General features: G+C 35.5%; 1 protein-coding gene across 50 annotated transcripts in view; it reads left to right on the top strand.

Annotated features, from left to right (window-relative positions):
* PTPRD (protein tyrosine phosphatase receptor type D) overlaps window positions 1–17,887 on the top strand; it is a 2,321,819-nt gene that overhangs the window by 2,114,026 nt on the left and 189,906 nt on the right. For all 50 annotated transcript variants that reach the window (XM_032290736.1, XM_032290738.1, XM_032290724.1 and 47 more), the window contains 3 exons: window positions 458–727; window positions 3,885–4,466; window positions 15,800–15,933. In XM_032290736.1, the coding sequence (XP_032146627.1) occupies window positions 458–727; window positions 3,885–4,466; window positions 15,800–15,933 (986 nt within the window). The remainder of the gene's footprint in view (window positions 1–457; window positions 728–3,884; window positions 4,467–15,799; window positions 15,934–17,887) is intronic.

The raw sequence follows: 17,887 nt of genomic DNA, 5'->3' as shown, positions 1-17,887 counted from the left end.
CATTCACATCAACTGGAAGTGCACAGCACTGAAGTCGGTTGTGATACTCAACTTAAACATGCTGATGACCTTCCAGCCCCCTTTTCTGCATATACATGCATGCATAGAATCATTGTTATATGCATGTATGTATATGTTTTTGTGTTTATCTTATGCATGATGTTTGTGTATTGTTAGTTTGTAGATAGTTTTTGTGGGGCCCTTGTAGGTCTGAATCAATTTTTGTATGAGTGTGTCTAAGATATCAATGACTAAACTAAATAAATAATCCTGTGTATACACACACCATACTTGTATGGTCTGTATTATCCACAGTTTTTCTTTATGTTTTGTTTTTGGACAATCCACCATATGTTTCAGTTGTTGAATCGTGTCTGTACGGTGCATGTCATGTGTTTAATAGTCCACTTTTTCTTGCCTTGTATATGTTACCATTTTCCCTTGTGTTTTGTTCCAGTTCGCCGTGTCCCACCAAGATTCTCTATCCCACCCACTAACCACGAAATCATGCCAGGTGGAAGTGTTAATATCACCTGTGTGGCCGTGGGGTCACCAATGCCTTATGTAAAGTGGATGTTGGGGGCAGAAGATCTGACACCTGAAGATGATATGCCAATAGGAAGAAATGTGCTAGAACTGAATGATGTAAGACAGTCAGCAAATTACACCTGTGTTGCCATGTCGACACTAGGTGTCATTGAAGCAATAGCACAGATCACTGTCAAAGGTATGCTCAATGGATCGTGCTTTGAGGATCTGGGTACACTCAAGCTAAGTGACTAATGCCTCTGGAAAGCCCATCCTTGAAAATCTAAAATAAGTCATTATTCAGTGTTTTAAATGTATGCATAACCTAACCATATCTGTGGTGATATATGAGATATGCAAGTCCAAATAGGCAGATATTTTCTTTAAATTATCTGGCAGCCTATGTACAGATAATCCTCAAAATATTAAAAGACAGTCTCTGGAGGCCCAGACACTAACCAGACAGAACTGGGAATTTTAGACATGGTTGACTGTTAGGGTAGGACCGATGGGTACAGTCTATATACTACCCCAGGATCTTGATAAGAATCCCAAGAAAAATCAATATGAGCATTTTTACATGCTTTAAATTTCTAGATATAAACTAAAAAGAAGAAAAAAAGTTGAAATCAACACAGTCTAATAATAGATGATTTAAGTTTTTGGTAGGCCCTACTATTAAAAATCAAAATGTAAGCAGTATTACATTCTGTTTTAGTTTTATCTTTCATGTTGTATAGATGAGTGCTCAAGAAACGTTCTTTTAAGAAACACACTAAATGTAACCGAAGTACTATATTACACGAGTTATTTTTGAACCGAAGAGAAAAAGAATACAAGCATGTGAGGATACCAGTTTTTGTTTTTGTTTTTACCCAGTGTTTATAGAATGCTAGAAAGTGTTTGCAAATTGAGTCAGACATAGGGCAACCTAAATTTTCTGCAAATGACTAGAACTATTGCAAAATGAACGCAAATTATCTTCCTTTTCTAGACAACGTTCTAGGCATTCGAAATTCAGCAGTAAGTCAGAAGTACAAGTTTGCTACTCTTGAAAAGCTGCCATTCTAGGTGGTGATCTTAGAAAATGCAATACACATGTTATAATTGGTACTGTATCTCTAACCCAAGCATATATATCACATATATGCCAAAAAACTAATAACATGACATGAGAGCAAAGGTACACATTGTCAATATTTATAAACATGTGAAATAATGTATTATGTAACCTCAGTATAATAAGCACACGTGTATTTATCCATACATTGCAGACATAAAATCTGTACTGTAAATGTGACTTAGTGAAATGTGACTTAGTGAAACTAATAATGTCAGCAAAATATCAGCGAGCACAACTTTAATTAGCAGTATTTGTTTTGCTTTGAAAGTTCAGGAAGACAGGTAGGGAAAATCTGAATCACCCACCTCCTTGAAAAATGCCAGGCCAGAATATTTAAACAGATTTCATTTTATTATTATTTTCAGTAAATTCCCTTGGCAAAATATTATCTTTCCGTAGTTCTTTGAGTAGTGTGTAAATATTGAATCACCTTTTTTCATAATTACCATTGCAGCTTTAAATATTTGGAGGTTTGCTGAAGACCTTAAAGAATTCAAAAGCAGGGACCACTTAAAACGAATATTTTGTTCACCTTCTAATCTTTGTTTTCCTGACTCTTGCCACTTCCCTATCATTTCTACCTCAAATATAAACAAATCAAACATAAAGGTGAATCTTGAAGGCAAAATAAAATAAAAGAGCAGGTTGAAGGGAGTGAGGAGAATGGGTGACAACTCATTTATTCATTTAACTGTTTAACAATTCTCATTAAAAACCTACCGAGTACCAGGCAGCGTTCTAGGCATTCAAAATTCTACAGTAATTCAGAAGTACAAGTTTGCTGCTCTTGAAAAGCTGCCATTCTAGTGGGTCTTCTATTTCTTGCCTTTATATTGATAGGGAAACAGAGACACTAATGGGCCCATTATATGAATATTACCCTTTGGGTTTTCTCTAAAGAGCCAACTATTAAAATTCCCCTTCCTACCCTTGTAGCACTGCCATTCAGAATCGTTGTTTAGAGTAAAGCACTTGAATAGGAGGTCACCAAGGAATACTGCTTATATTTTTATTTAATATTATTTTTAGTTGTATTCTTGTGCTAAAAGGAAACAATTAGATCTCTAAAAAGATGGATTTTATTGCAAATATTTGTAATGTAGCTACATCAGATATTTCTGATATGGAATATGGAATGCATATTAATATGACAATATAGGCCGGGCGCGGTGGCTCACGTCTGTAATCCTAGCACTTTGGAAGGTCGAGGCTGGTGGGTCACGAGGTCAGGAGATGGAGACTATCCTGGCCAACATGGTGAAACCCCTTCTCTACAAAAAATTAGCCTGGCATGTTGGCACGTGCCTGTAGTCCCAGCTACTTGGGAGGCTGAGGCAGGGGAATCACTTGAACCCAGGAGGCGGAGGTTGCAGTGAGCCAAGTTTGCTCCACTGCACTCCAGCCTAGTGACAGAGTGACACTCTGTCTCAAAAAAAAATAAAATAAAAATAAAAAAGATGGTATAATACTTTAAAAAGTGATTGCGAAAGTGCCTTTAGTTCCTTCAGTGTTTTTAAATATTAGGAATAAAACACTGATTTGAAATTTCTTTTCTTTTTTACCTTAAAATTTTTCATTAGATTATTTATAAGAAAATTTTAGTAATGGTACTATGTCTTACAACAACATAGATGCCAATTCTTTCATAGCAATTTAATTTCATTTCAACGTATTCCACATTTTGTTCTTTTCATTGTGTATTGGTATTTCAGTTACAGCATTTATTTACTGGGGCAAGGGGCTAATTGGCCAAGCTTTTAGTGTAAGACTAGTAATAACTGCAACTAATAGTAAGGCTTTTTGTGGTTTCCAGTTATATTCTAATATTCTTAGTGGATTGACTCATTAATCTTCCCAGCAAACCCATGAAATACAGTTACATACAGCTGTACAATACAACTTAAATACTACTGTTTTTCCCATTTTCACATGAGGAAACTAAAACAGAGAGGTTAAGGAATGTGTTCAGGATCACTTAGTTAATCAGTAGAGGATTTCGATACAAGCCTAAAAATATGCTATCAAGCCCTTCTGGCAAAAGCAGGATTTGTATTACTTATGTATGGTTTACTGTACTTCTTGGCTACTCTGAAGATTATTCTTTGCTGTAATTTTATTTAATTAAATCTGCAGTAGATGCATAATTCTGTCATTGTCATAGTACAGTTTGTAGATTCTTGAAACATTATAGGGGTGATGGATAGTCACTGTCTTTTATCTTCCCCCACCCAAGCCTTACCCAAACCTCCAGGAACTCCTGTCGTGACCGAGAGCACAGCTACAAGCATCACATTGACGTGGGACTCTGGGAACCCGGAGCCTGTGTCTTACTACATCATTCAGCATAAACCTAAAAACTCGGAGGAACCTTACAAAGAAATTGACGGGGTGGCGACCACACGCTACAGCGTCGCTGGACTAAGTCCCTACTCGGACTATGAATTCAGGGTTGTTGCTGTCAATAACATTGGGCGGGGGCCTCCCAGCGAACCTGTGCAAACACAAACCTCAGAGCAAGCGCCATCCAGTGCCCCGAGGGATGTCCAGGCACGAATGTTGAGTTCGACCACCATTTTGGTACAGTGGAAGGAACCTGAAGAGCCAAATGGACAGATCCAAGGATATAGAGTTTATTATACAATGGATCCCACTCAGCATGTCAACAACTGGATGAAACACAATGTAGCTGACAGCCAAATCACTACTATTGGCAGCTTAGTGCCCCAGAAAACATATTCTGTCAAAGTCCTGGCTTTTACCTCAATTGGAGATGGCCCACTTTCAAGTGACATACAAGTCATCACTCAGACCGGAGGTAAGTTTGGTTCAGGATGGGAAGTAGGGGAGGAGGGAAGGGCTGGTGCAAAGAGGTGAGGAGGACCAAAACAAAGAAAGAACAAAGATGGTATAAATTTTAATTGTTGAGATTTAGGGCTTCAAAGCAAGAGATGATAGATACCTGAAAAGGAACAAGCATGGACATCTGAAAAAGTAAATAATAATTTTAAGCAAAGCAGTGCCTTTAGCACTTCTTCTTTTAATTTGTATGGGAATGACGTGAAGACTTCTCTGCATGAGATAGAAAAATGTCTCCCGCATGCAATGTTTTGAGAATAGAAAATCTACACTTCTTTATAATAGCTAGCATGGTACAGTGGTCTCAGAAAAAGTATTTAATTTGTGTAAGATTGGATGGTTCAAGACAAAGTCAAAAAATAAAACTGTTCCAGGGCCTTGGGTACTTAAATGGCTTATATTTGCCAGAAGCTACTGGCTTAAAAATAAATATTCTCTGAATGGCTTTAATTTCTGTTTTTCTTTTTATGGCCTCAGTGGATGAAGAAAGACAGTTACCAGTGTCTCAGATCAAACTCTGGGACCTGATTTGCTAACTTTACTAAGAGCTCTCAGAGATAGCAAACTATTTGATGAAGGAAAACTTGGCCCTCCCATTGGTTTTATTTTCCTAAGAGGATATCAAACCTCTTTGGTCTTTGATTCAAGGTAATCAGTTTTGTTTTGGGCTAATGTAAAATAACAGGTCTCTAGAATTCTAAAGTTTATTCTTGAGCGATGTGCAGTGGCTCATGCCTGTAATGACAGCACTTTCAGGAGGCTGAGGTGGGCAGATCTCTTGAAGTCAGGAGTTCAAGACCAGCCTGGCCAACATGGCGAAACCGCCTCTCTACTAAAAATAGAAAGATTAGCTGAGCATGGTAGAAGGTACCTGTAATCCCTGCTACTCAGGTAGCTGAGGCAGCTGAATCACTTGAACCTGGGAGGTGGAGTTTACAATTATCTGAGATTGTGCCACTGCACTCCAGCCTGGGAAATAGACTGACAAGATACCATCTCAAAAAAAAAAAGTTTTTCTTGAGCATCTGAGAGCTATTCCTTTGACTTCTCATTGTGTTGGCATCTTTTAAACCTGCATTAATCTACTAATGTTTTGGCAACATGCTATTGGCTTATTCTGAAATCTACATAATAACCATATTATTGGAGACAGTATAGTTTGTAGACATAACTCATTGCTAATCCTGGCAATAAATTAATAAATTTTCTCAGATGCCAGAACTAGATGATGTATCTATCATCTATCTCACTGAAACCTGTGAATCACTGACTTGTTTTCATGTCATGGTTGTTTTTAACTATGAGGTGTTTTTAACTATTTGTACTTGCTTCTAGGATTCTCAGAGCACATTGATATTAATAGTTTGCCTGGCTTTATTTTCATGCCATTATTTGATTCTAATTGGCTTGTACATGGATTTACTCTTTATTACACTGTATGAAAGCTAGCTATAAAAATATGTCTCACCACACTTGTATTAAAAACTATCCATGTGTCTTCTCTATGTGCCATTTGCAGTACTTCGGTATTCATTTGCTGTGTTAATATGAAGGAAATTGCTGTAGGCTATTCTTATCAGAAAAGCTTCTCATTGGAAAATAGAGAAATCTGTAAATCGTGTTCTGCTTTTTCTTAACTAAAAGTGGTCAACTACAATGAGATTGTTTTTTATTATACTGCTTTAGCAGCTACATAACTACTAAAAAATTTTAAGGAATTATATAGGAACTTACATTCCACTTTGAGCTTTTTAAGTTTTTCAGCTGTGGTATCTCTTCAATCCCTGGCCTTGGAGTAACATAACCAGGGTTTGAATCCCAAGGTATCCTTTCTTAGCCTTGAGTGAGTTATTTCACTTCTCTCTGAACTTTAGTTTTCTCGTCTTTAATACTAACCACCTTTACAGAGTGTAGTGGTTCTCTTTGCTTTCTAGCGCTCCTATAAAAAAGAACCACATACTAGCAACAGGAATCTATATTGTCTCACAGTTCTTGGGCCTGGGAGTCTGAGATCAAGGTGTTGACAGGATTGATTCCTTTTGAAGGCTGTGAGGGACATAAAATTCATGCCGCTGCCCTGACTTCTGTTGCTTTGCTCGAAATATTTGTTGTACCATGGCATTTAAAAGCATCATCTGATCACTGCCTTCATCTACATATTATGTTCTTTCTGTAAGTATGCCTGTGTCCAAATTTCCCTTTTTATCAGTACACTAGTCATAATGGACTTGAGGCCACTTTTTTTTTTTATTTTTTTATTTTTTTTTTATTTTTGTATTTTAGTAGAGGCAGGGTTTCACCATGTTGTCCAGGCTGGTCTTGAACTCTTGATCTGGGGTGATCCACCCACCTCAGCCTCCCAAAGTGCTGGGAATCCAGACATGAGCCACTGTGCCTAACCCAGGGACACTCTTACGACCTCATCTTAACTAATTCCATCTGCAAAGGTTATATTGAAATCCGGTTACGCTCTGAGGTACTGGGGATGAGGATGTCAACATATGGATTTTTGTGGGATGCTGTAAAATTTATAACAGGGTATACATTAGATAATGGAGAGAATCATTTTATAACTCAATAAGTAAAATATAATCATCATAATGGTGGCTAACATATGCAGGACACACTATGCTACAAATTTACATGTACTTATTCTCACAAAACATTTGCCAAAGAGAAAATTGAAGATCAAAGAGGATAAAAAGTGATTCAGAAACTTGCCTTGGGTCATAAGGTTACTAAGTAGAAAAGCAGAATTTAAATCCACGGATCCTGGATACTTTTAACTACTGTATTAGTTCATTTTGAGACTGCTATTTAAAAAAAATATCCCAAACTGGGTAGTTTACAAGGAAAGAGGGTTAATTGACTTATAGTTTCACATGGCTAGGGTGGCCTCAGGAAACTTACAGTCATGGCAGAAGGTGAACGGTAAGCAAGGAACTTCTTCACATGGTGTCAGGAGAGAGAAGAGTGAAGGGGGAAGAGCCCTTTATAAAGCCATCAGATCTTGTTAGAACTCACTCACTATCACCAGAACAGCATAGGAGAAACCACCCCCATTATTCAGTCCTCTCCCACCAGGGCTCTCCTTTGACACGTGGGGATTACAGTTTGTGATGAGATTTGAGTGGGGACACAGAGCCAAATCATATCAACTACCATTACCTTTTAAGTTAATAATTCGTTAGAAAGCAGGAGTTGCAATTTTTGCTGATAAAATAGACTTTAAAGCAACAAAGATCAAAAGAAGCAAAAAAGGATATTACATAATGATAAAAGGATCAATGTAACAAGAAGAGCTAAAGATCCTAAATATATATGCACCCAATACAGGAATAACCCAGATGTATGACTTATAAAGAGACTTGGACTCCCACACAATAATAGTAGGAGACTTCAACATCAATATTAGACAGATCAGTGAGACAGAAAAGTTAACATCGATATCCGGGACTTGAACTCTGATCCGGAACAAGTAGACTTAATTAACATATATAGAACTCTTTAAATACACTTTAAATACACAAAATGTACACTCTTATCAGTACCACATCACACCTATTTATAGGCTTAAATGAAATATTGGTTGGCTGCTTGTTAGTTATTTTCTTCCCTTATTTTTTTTTTGTGTGTCTCTATTATTAAACACAATTACAAGCATACCCATTTTTAGACTGCATTCTAGCCCGGGCAATAAAGCAACACCCCTGTTCTCTCTCCCTCTTTCTCTTCCTCTTTTATGCCTTCATTCTTTTTTTTTTCTTTTTCTGTTTTTTTTTTTATTCTTTCTCTTTCTTTCTCTCTCTTTCTTCCTCTAAAAAAAAAAATAATTCTTTAATGTAACCATTTTTGTGTGCTTTATGCCCACCTAGGTATTCAATAAATGAAAAGAGGCAGGAGAGAAAAACACAGTTGTTTCATTTATTCATACATTTATCTAAGAATTATACGTAACTTCTGAAATATTGAGGTAGCTACCAGATTATTCCAGTGCAGAAGTAGATAAAAACATTTAGAAATGAAAAAAAAAAAAAAAAACAACTAAGTTTATCCAAAAGAAGTGGAAGGAAGAACTTGTTTATGAAAGATCATTATACTCAAGCACTAAATTTGGCTGAAATTTGACTAACTTTAAATTAATTAGGCTAAATTTGGCTCTAAGTTTTATAAGCACCAGTTTAAACACAGAAATCTACAGTATTTCATATCTTTATTTTATGATAACAGGAAGATTAAACTAAGAAACAGTTTTTTTTTTCTAAACCTAATTCAACTGAAATGTGTATCTTTGACAATTGTGAGAATCCTTGTATTTAGAACACTTAATGAAAAACGCCGATGCCTTCGGTCACAATTTATTGAAAAATGTGGAAGTAATGTTTAAGTAGATAGACCATATCTTGAATTTTTTATGTTACCAGTGGACAGAATATGACATTGAATCATAACTCAGTGAAGGTAGTATTATCAGAGGGCAATTGAGTTACTATGAACTTGGGTCTCTACTTTCAAAAGCTCTGATTTAATTTAATGACAGAACTCAGAAAATTTAGATGAATGGGCTATGGATACATTAGAATTCCACTTTGTTTGACTTTTTTACATGAAGGTATTTCCAAGATTCTTCCATAACAGTTACACTTTTAAAATACCCTTTGATTGAGAAGGTATGTTGTGATGTAATGACTTTGCCTGCCAAGATCAATAGGCTAAAACAAACCCTCCAAAATAGCACAATGATTTGATCTGCTCTATAGGCTTAATTAAAAAGGCCGGTGAATATTAGTTGACACCTGCCAAAAACAATGATGTTAGTTCTGATGTAATTAATGCTGAGCTGCTCCTTTTTCTGGTTACTGACTAAAGAATTGTTAGGATGATTGCTAGGATAATAACCATTATGAATACAAAATTTAAGGATATGATTGTTTTCACTGCAATTTTCTTTTCTAACCCTATAGAAATTTACTGATCAACAATATGTAGAAATTTAAGTACATTTTACTTACTAATACATAGAAATGTGCACTTTGATGTCTTTTGTGTCTAAAAGGTGTTCATTTAATTTTATTATCTTTCATTCTGTGACATTCACATTCCTATTTCTATTTGAAATCAGATTCCAAAAGAACAGTATTTAGGATCAAAATGAGTTTAAGAGAGAAGTCTTACTTTTGATTTTATCTAATATGAGTCAGACAGATGGATATAAGTGAAGGATTGATGTAAATGTGTATATTTCTGGTAATACAGAAAATCAGAATACGATCTGTCTGTTTTATAGTCAGTTAAGAGAGTATTTCTCCTTAATTGCGAATATTAGTACTGTTGACTGTGTTGAGTAATCTTTAAATGGTTTTAAATATGAAAAGACTTTCATTGAGGTGATTATTTTCTGAAATATGGGTCAATCTTCCCAGTTCTCTATAGTTTTAACTTCTGGCATTACGAAGTCACTCACAACTAGTTTAACTTGAAAATATGGAGAATATATGGCCATTGACAAAGGAAGTATTTGTATTAAGCTAGAAAAATATTTCCATTATTAGAAAACACATTTAGGAAGGAAAAAGGATGTCCTATAGTTTCCTTATAAAGATAATATTACCAAAAGCATAGGGTAACTATATTTTGTAGAAGAAGTACAAATAAAGCTCTGATTGAAAAGTAACAAATTAAATCTCAAACCTAATGCATTAAAATAAGTGTTGCTTAATGTTCGTGCTAAGTAGAGGCATTATAAATCTTAAACCCTAACATGTGTCTTTTTTCTGAACTTTCTTTACAAAGCATGTCTGACCTCTGATTACATCTATTCATTTAATAGATTCTTGAAAATCATCTGTCTTATATAGACATATCTTTATCAGTATATGCCTTCAAAAGATAAAGAATTGTATATATTAGTCAAATAAATACTGATGAGCAATAGCAAACATTTTAGAGATGTTATTGCTATTACGAATTCTGGGCCTTGCAAAAGTGTTAAAATAAAAGCTATGACCATTAGAGACAAAGTCTGTTAGGTTTCCAGAACTTTATAAATCATTTCATTAGTGTATGTCAACAGGTTTATACAAGCAAACTAGAAAAAGACTGCTTTCTAATCACCAAAATTATGAGTCTAATTTAAATGCTTTTTCTGAATAGTTTTCGCTGTGAATAAAGGAGCACTGGATATAAATACAACTATAATAAAATTTAACTTTTTCTCCTTTATATTTAATGACAGTTGAGAGTAAGATTTGTGCCGATGCTTATGTATTAAGTACTTATTTTGTCAATGATATATTTGTAACACTTACAGATCAGACTTTTTGTTTTGAATTTTGTTTTGTTTTACTACCATGATAATTCTGGCTGTTAGTTTTATTGTTAATATTATCATTTTTCAATATGCTAGATACACACATTTTAAAATATGTACCTTATTAAACTATTAGATATTTTTGCAATCATGGGTTTTCTTTGGTCATATTTCACATTTTTACTATAGCAAGATGAAACTGTTGTTTACAGTGTGATCTGTGTCAACCTTTCTTTAGGAATAATCTCTAAATTTTATTCCAATATTAATCTCTTCTAATATATCAGCAGTTCAGATAATGTGAAGGTTTCTCCTTTGTTACTCTTTTTTTTATCCTTTTTCTTTGAGTTGCCTTCACATATATAGAGAGAGTATAATTATAGTAATATTCAAGTACTTAACATGTATCAGTGGGATTCTAGTATTTTTAGGGACTTTATAGCTCATATATCTATTTCCTTGTGGACATTAAATAAGTAATCAAGAGGAAAGACTTACCTTTACAATATATAATGACTTCTTAAATATATTAAATTAAAATTTTTACTTATTTCTGCTTTCCATGTCCTATTCTAAATTTGGTTTATGGTCACTATCATATCTCTCCTTTGAATATGGAGTGACTGTGCTTAAAGGTCTGGATTTGTTGTTTTTCTTTGCCCATGATTTTCCCAGAATCTCAAATTTCCTTATAAAATTTATGTTCAGTTAAGGTGAAAGAAATGTTACAACACAGAAGAGCTCTTGAATAAAATAAAAATAAAATACTTATTTTTAATAAAATAAGATATACATAGACAAGGGACTGGTAAGTGAAGGTAAAAAATATGCCAGTGAGAAAGTGTGATGTGTAATGATTGCGAGAGCATAAAATATCTATGTGGGAAGGCGAGGCACAGTGGCTCACACCTGCACTGCCAGCAGTTTGGGTGCCCGATGTGGAAGGATCCCTTGAGCCCAGGAATTCGAGACCGCTCTGGGAAACATATTGAGACCTTGTCTTTACGAAAAAAAAGTGAAAAATTAGCCGAATGTTATGGCACACACCTGTAGTCCCAGCTACTCAAGGGAGGGGGGCGGGTGTCGAGGCAGAAGGAGCGTTTGAGAGCTGGAAGTCACAGCTTTGGTTAACCATATAGTGACCATGATTGTTCCATTGCAGCCCAGCCTGGGTGATAGAGCAAGACCTTGTCTCAAAATAAACAATAAATAAAATCTAAGTAAATGTTTACGTTTATGCATTTGTATGTTTAAATACATATAAACATACATGGAGAGAAAACATTAATATAATAAATATAAAATAGAACCTCTGTAGCCACAAGATTTGGTATAAAAATTCGATTGACGGTTAGTGAAAGTACTTCTATGTCTCAAGTGTTACAGAGAAAACAAATATGACAGTCTGATTCCCCTAAAGAGTTTCCTTATATGCACGTATTGTACCCTTTAGGACTAATAATGGGAGTTAAAAAATACATCCATTCATTTTATGCCTTTTTTTTTTCTATTCTTTTGCATCTTCAGCTTCATGGTAGTGAATTCAAATCTGATCAGTTGTCCTGAGGAAGCGATATTTTAGGGATGTCCTCAATTTTTGAGGAAGTGTGAGTAATGCACCATAAGCTGTTGACGAGCCTGGAGCATGAGATCCTGAAAGGTTATTTTATGGTCCTGGCCCATATGCTGAATCTAACCTGCAGAAACATTTTGCCCCATACAGTGTTTTTAAAATTCAATTAACTTTTAGTAATTAAGAATGGAAAAATTTTACCTGGAAGGTTCATGATCAACTTCTGTGAAGAAATTCTGAAGCTGAGAAAAGAGTGGGCCCACGTTTCACAAAGCAGCAGTCTGCTGTCAGTGAGCATGGCCTGCGGCCCTTCTTCACGTGGGGTGGTCACTCTCCACCGGGCCTCAGCCCCCATATGGTCTTTTCACTCATCTAAATTCTCTGACACCTCTAAGCACTTTTGTTTGCAACACATGTTTATTTTATACATTATTTACTATTTAATTTTTTAGAGACAAGATCTCACTCTTTAGTCCAGGATAGAGCACAGTGGCTCAATCATTGCTCACTGTAGTCTCACCCTCCTGAGCTCAAGTGATCTTCTCACCTCAGCCTTCCAGGCAGCTGGAACTAGAGGCATGCTCTGCCATGCCCAGCTAATTTTTTTTTTTAAGTTTTATTATTTTGTGGAGACAGGGTTTTGCTGTTTGTCCTAGACTGGTCTCGAACCCACGGCTTCAAGCCTTCCTCCCAACTTGACCTTCCAAAGTGCTGGGATTACCGAGTGTGAGTCACCATGCCTAAGCCTGCACCACAAGTTTAAAATTTAATAAATGAAGTTACCCTCCGAACCATTTCAAAAGAAGGATAAGGAAAGAATGGGAGAGAACCCCCTGTACGTTAGATGAAGACACTTTGCATCTAGTTGTCTAGCCAACACTTAGCGTTGTGCAAGAATTAAAAGGACAGTGTACCCTCTGAGACGTGGACGTGACCACTTAAGTCATTATTTAGAAGGAAGGGGTTCGTAATAGAAACAAACAGAATTAGAAGATCAGATGAAGCTTGTGTCCCTAAACAAGAATCAAGTATTGAGACCAACCGGGAATTTGCTCAAGACAAATTAAAAGCAAAAAGTAAACTGTTTAAGTAAGAAAGAGTTAATTAGGCTTCCAAGATGTTTTCAATCAATGTCAATTTATTATTAGCATTAGGCAGGGAGGAAATGCATAACAAGCAATTATTATCCGGAGAGCAGCCCTTCAATGCCGTCTGTGTTTCTAATTCTTGACCGTACTGTACTCTGGTTTGGTTTGACTCAGGAGTTACCGCAGACTTTCTTGTTTCCCAGGAAATTGGGTGAAAGAAAGAAGCAAATAAAACTAGGAAAAAGTAAATAACTGTGTACATAGGCATATGTGTGCATTTTTAGGCCGAGAAACCCTTTCATCATGAGAATATTAGAGTTCTGTCATCATTTTCCCATCTATCTTATCACTGTTGTTTTCCATTGTTGCTTCTGCCAGTGCTTTTGGTATTTCCCTTTTAGAAACAATGCATTTCCCATTTGCTTTGCAATTTGCCTGTTTGTGTTTTATTCCCCTCTGTCCCTCCTCCTCTTGCTTCTAGATCTTTTATCTTCTTTGCCTCCAACTTTCAATCTGAATGATTGTGTTAGGTCACCCACTGGGCAGGTACTGGGGGAAAAATGTGATACTCTGTTCAGAAAGTAAGTTCTCAGAGGCATCAAATCAACGAGAATCTCAAGGCCTGTGATTTTTAAAAAGAGAGAGAGAAAAGATGATGAAGGCAACTAGAAATATGAAGCACTGATTATTTGTGACCTTAAGCATCGGTCCAAACATGTGTTCCTACACACACACACACACACACACACACCCACCCCGACTTACTACATGTGTTCCTACACATACACACACACACACACACACACACACACCCCGACTTACTACATGTGTTCCTACACACACACACACACACACACACACACACCCCGACTTACTAGAGGAATAAAATTATTAGAGGTTCTACAAATCATTCTTACAGAGTGCTTTAACAAAGGGCATTTTTTAAAGCTATGCTACAGAGACGTAACTATAAAAGAAAAGGAAAGCAATACATTTTCTCCAAAGGCTTCTTTTCAACTATAAATTACACTGTATTATATGTGTTTTAAAATGTTTTTGCTGAAGTTGCCACTTGAGATGTTTTAAAGCGCACTTTAGATGTTCTTTTTACTCCTCTGCTGTGAAGTATTGTTGTTCTGTTTTTTTTCTTTAAATATAAATGGAATTCTCATTTAAATTTGAGGGAATATGTACATGTTCAGCCGCAGCACATTGAGACGTGCCGTAATATAAAGGGTAACGATCAAAATATTTAACAACTGGGAAAGCATGGGCACTCAACAATCAGAGCAGACAGTGGCCAAGAATAATGTATGATTATATGTGCCGTTGACACCCTGACTCAGCCTTGTATGTAATGGATAGAGGGGAACTGATAGGCTTAGGTGTTGACTAGGAAGTTTAAGTTAGTAAAACTTACTCTAGTACATTTGAGTAAGGTGTTTTAAACCTAATAGACTTCTGATTCTTTATTACAGAAGAATCAGAATAAAGAATCTGATGAACGGCCCTTTCAAATTATCTATTAAATAGATTACATGGGTAATATGAGAATTATAGATGATCTCTGTAAGTTACCATATTTCTGATCATAAGTGTATTCTATAAACTTCTTGATTTTTGTAGTAGTTTACCTTCGTGGCCCTACGGACAATATTTTGTTTGTATTAGGTGAAGTGCGTTAAATAATTTAACATAGTTTAGAGATTAGAAGTAATTATTTGTAAGTGGTAGAGTTCTGTTGTTTTGTTTTTCCTTTTTTGCATGTCTTTTTCAAAGTGTGGGCTGGTAAGAAAAAATGCTAAGTGATTCTGGTTGCCTGTAGGTTTTGTTAATGAAGTAAAGGTAGGATTTTATAAATGTAATTGGAAATAATTTTTAATGTTACATGTAGTGCTAGAGAGTAAGTTCCCACTCACTTGTAAATAACAGTACTTTTAGGTAATTTAGCACTTAATATGCTTTTGGCAATATTTCAGGCACTTTATATATATTTATTATTTATTACAACTATATCATGAAGTAAAGAATTTTATCCTTAAACTTGAATTCAGAGGCTGATGTACTTTACACTTGTTAGTTCTACTGTATCTTGTGTAGGTGTTCTATTACTCCAGAGCAGGATTTGTAACATTCTTTGTATAACACGTTCTTGCCCTGTATACAAAGAGGTTAACTTGGACAGTGTAAAGGAGCTTGGTTTTTCACTAAGCTGATACATGTGTGTAGGTTTCAAAAGGTTTAAACAGGTACACTAATGGAAGAACTTGGTGAATACTCATGTTGATTGTGAGTTCAATCCTTTGCCTCCCTGTTTTCAGTACCAGGGCAGCCACTAAACTTCAAAGCAGAACCTGAGTCTGAAACAAGTATTTTGCTCTCTTGGACACCTCCACGTTCAGATACCATTGCCAACTATGAACTGGTCTACAAAGATGGGGAGCACGGAGAGGAGGTAAGACTGTAGTGCTTCTCACCCTGGGAATTATTCATTATATTGGGCCTCTTCTTTTTTGTATTTACCACATTCTTGGTCAGATAGCTACTGAGGACCTTGTTGGAAAAGATTTACTAATTAAAAGAGGAACTTGACCCCCCCACCCCCACAAAACAAACAAACAACCAACAACAACAACAAAAAACAGTTGTTATTTGGAGGTTTGGGGGAGAAACAAAACAAAATAACTCTTGATCCTGTTGGAATATGCTTCTAACAGGTTTCCAGGGCCCATAGACGTATCAGGTTATGGAAGTATAATTACTCACTGAGACTTGGAGACTTTCTTTCTCTTCTGCATGAAAATATTTAAGTCACTGTGGGGACAGGTGACTAAATTAGCTCTATATGTTAATGAAAGTCCTTGGCTAGATGAATTTTTCCACACCGGTTTCAAGGATTTCTCATAGCAAATGTTTATTTGTTTGCTAAAAAGCGTTTGGTATGAAGGTGAGTGTATATAACGTTTGAGTATGCTGTGCAAATAAAATAACAGATTGTAGAAGGTATGGCAGTTGTTGATAGTCACTGAGAATCGATATAATTAACTAATTAACTCATTAATAGGCACGGTTCTAAGGTTTCACCTTCAAAAACGCATCTAAGTTTTACAGTAGTACTGCAGCTAGACTTTCTTATTAATCTCTTTGACATATAATAAAATGGGGGCATGGAAAAATAAATAAATAATTTGCTCAAAGTCTCATACTGGTGAATGGCAGAGCTGGGATTTGAGTTTAGGCAGTTGAGTTCCAGAGTCTGTTGTTAACCGTTTGGGTCTGCTGCCTCTTGAGTGCAGTTTGAATGCATTGTAGAAATCGATATTGAGATACATCTAACATTAGCAGAATGGGAATACATAATAGTAATAAATATGTTTCTTTTGTTATTTTGAAATCCGATGGGGAACATTAAGGCAAAAAGAGTTCATGGCACTATATTTGAGAACTCCACTCATACAAGTCATTTTATTATGCCTTTTAGCATTTTTTATCTGAAAAAAGATCTTCACAAAGTGAAACAGTCCCTGAGTTCTAATAAAGAATATCTAAAAAAAAAACTCCCATACTAAATTAACTATTATCAATTAACTTACAGTACATAATTTTGAATGTTATAATAAATTAATATGTTCTTGTAAACTCTATTTTATGACATCTGTTTGAATTGAGCAGAATCTCAAAAGAATAGGTTTTAAATGCAGTGCTTTTACATTTAACTAACAAAGCCAATATAAATCAAGTACTCAAAAAGTTATATAGTGAAATGCAGATATGACTTAAAGTATTCGTGATACAACTTGAGCTATTGATGTCTTTTGTAAGGCATAAATCAGCATTAAATTGCTTTAGACGTCATCATCAGCAAACTAAAATACATGCATGCATGCATACATACATAAATACATACATACAAAGAGTAAAGGAGAATCGTGGTCCTTTGAGAATACTATGGATGCTTGAATGTTGGCATAGCTACTATGCTCTATAATTGCTTATTTGGAGAATTTCTTTATTTCTTATTTGGTGGATCTGTATGTTCTGAAAACCTTTGTATTTGTAAGCCAGAACATCCTTGGGATGATGTCTCTAGTTTTGTATTTGAATTCTTCTTAACTGATTTGTTTGTGTGAACAACAAACACCATTTGATAAAAAGCCTTAAGATTACACACACCATTACTAGATTATGTACTCACTTGCATTGTAAGATTTGCCATAGGCTGATATTCAAGATTGATTGCCCATAGACACTTACATTTTTGCTAAATGGCAAATGTTAAGCATGGGAGGTGAGAGTTATAGCATTTGATTAACGAAATCTTATTTCAAAAGTCCACGAAAGTTTGTCAAAAAAAGTTTGTATTTTTTTTTCTGGCTGCGGAGTCTATATTCACAAAGAAAGAAAGAAAG

This window comes from Sapajus apella, unplaced genomic scaffold (assembly GCF_009761245.1).
Source record: "Sapajus apella isolate SASKATOON/1434 unplaced genomic scaffold, GSC_monkey_1.0 scaffold24, whole genome shotgun sequence".
NCBI lineage: Eukaryota > Metazoa > Chordata > Mammalia > Primates > Cebidae > Sapajus > Sapajus apella.
The sequence above is the reverse complement of the archived record's forward strand: the minus strand, read 5'-3'. Positions and strand labels throughout refer to the sequence as shown.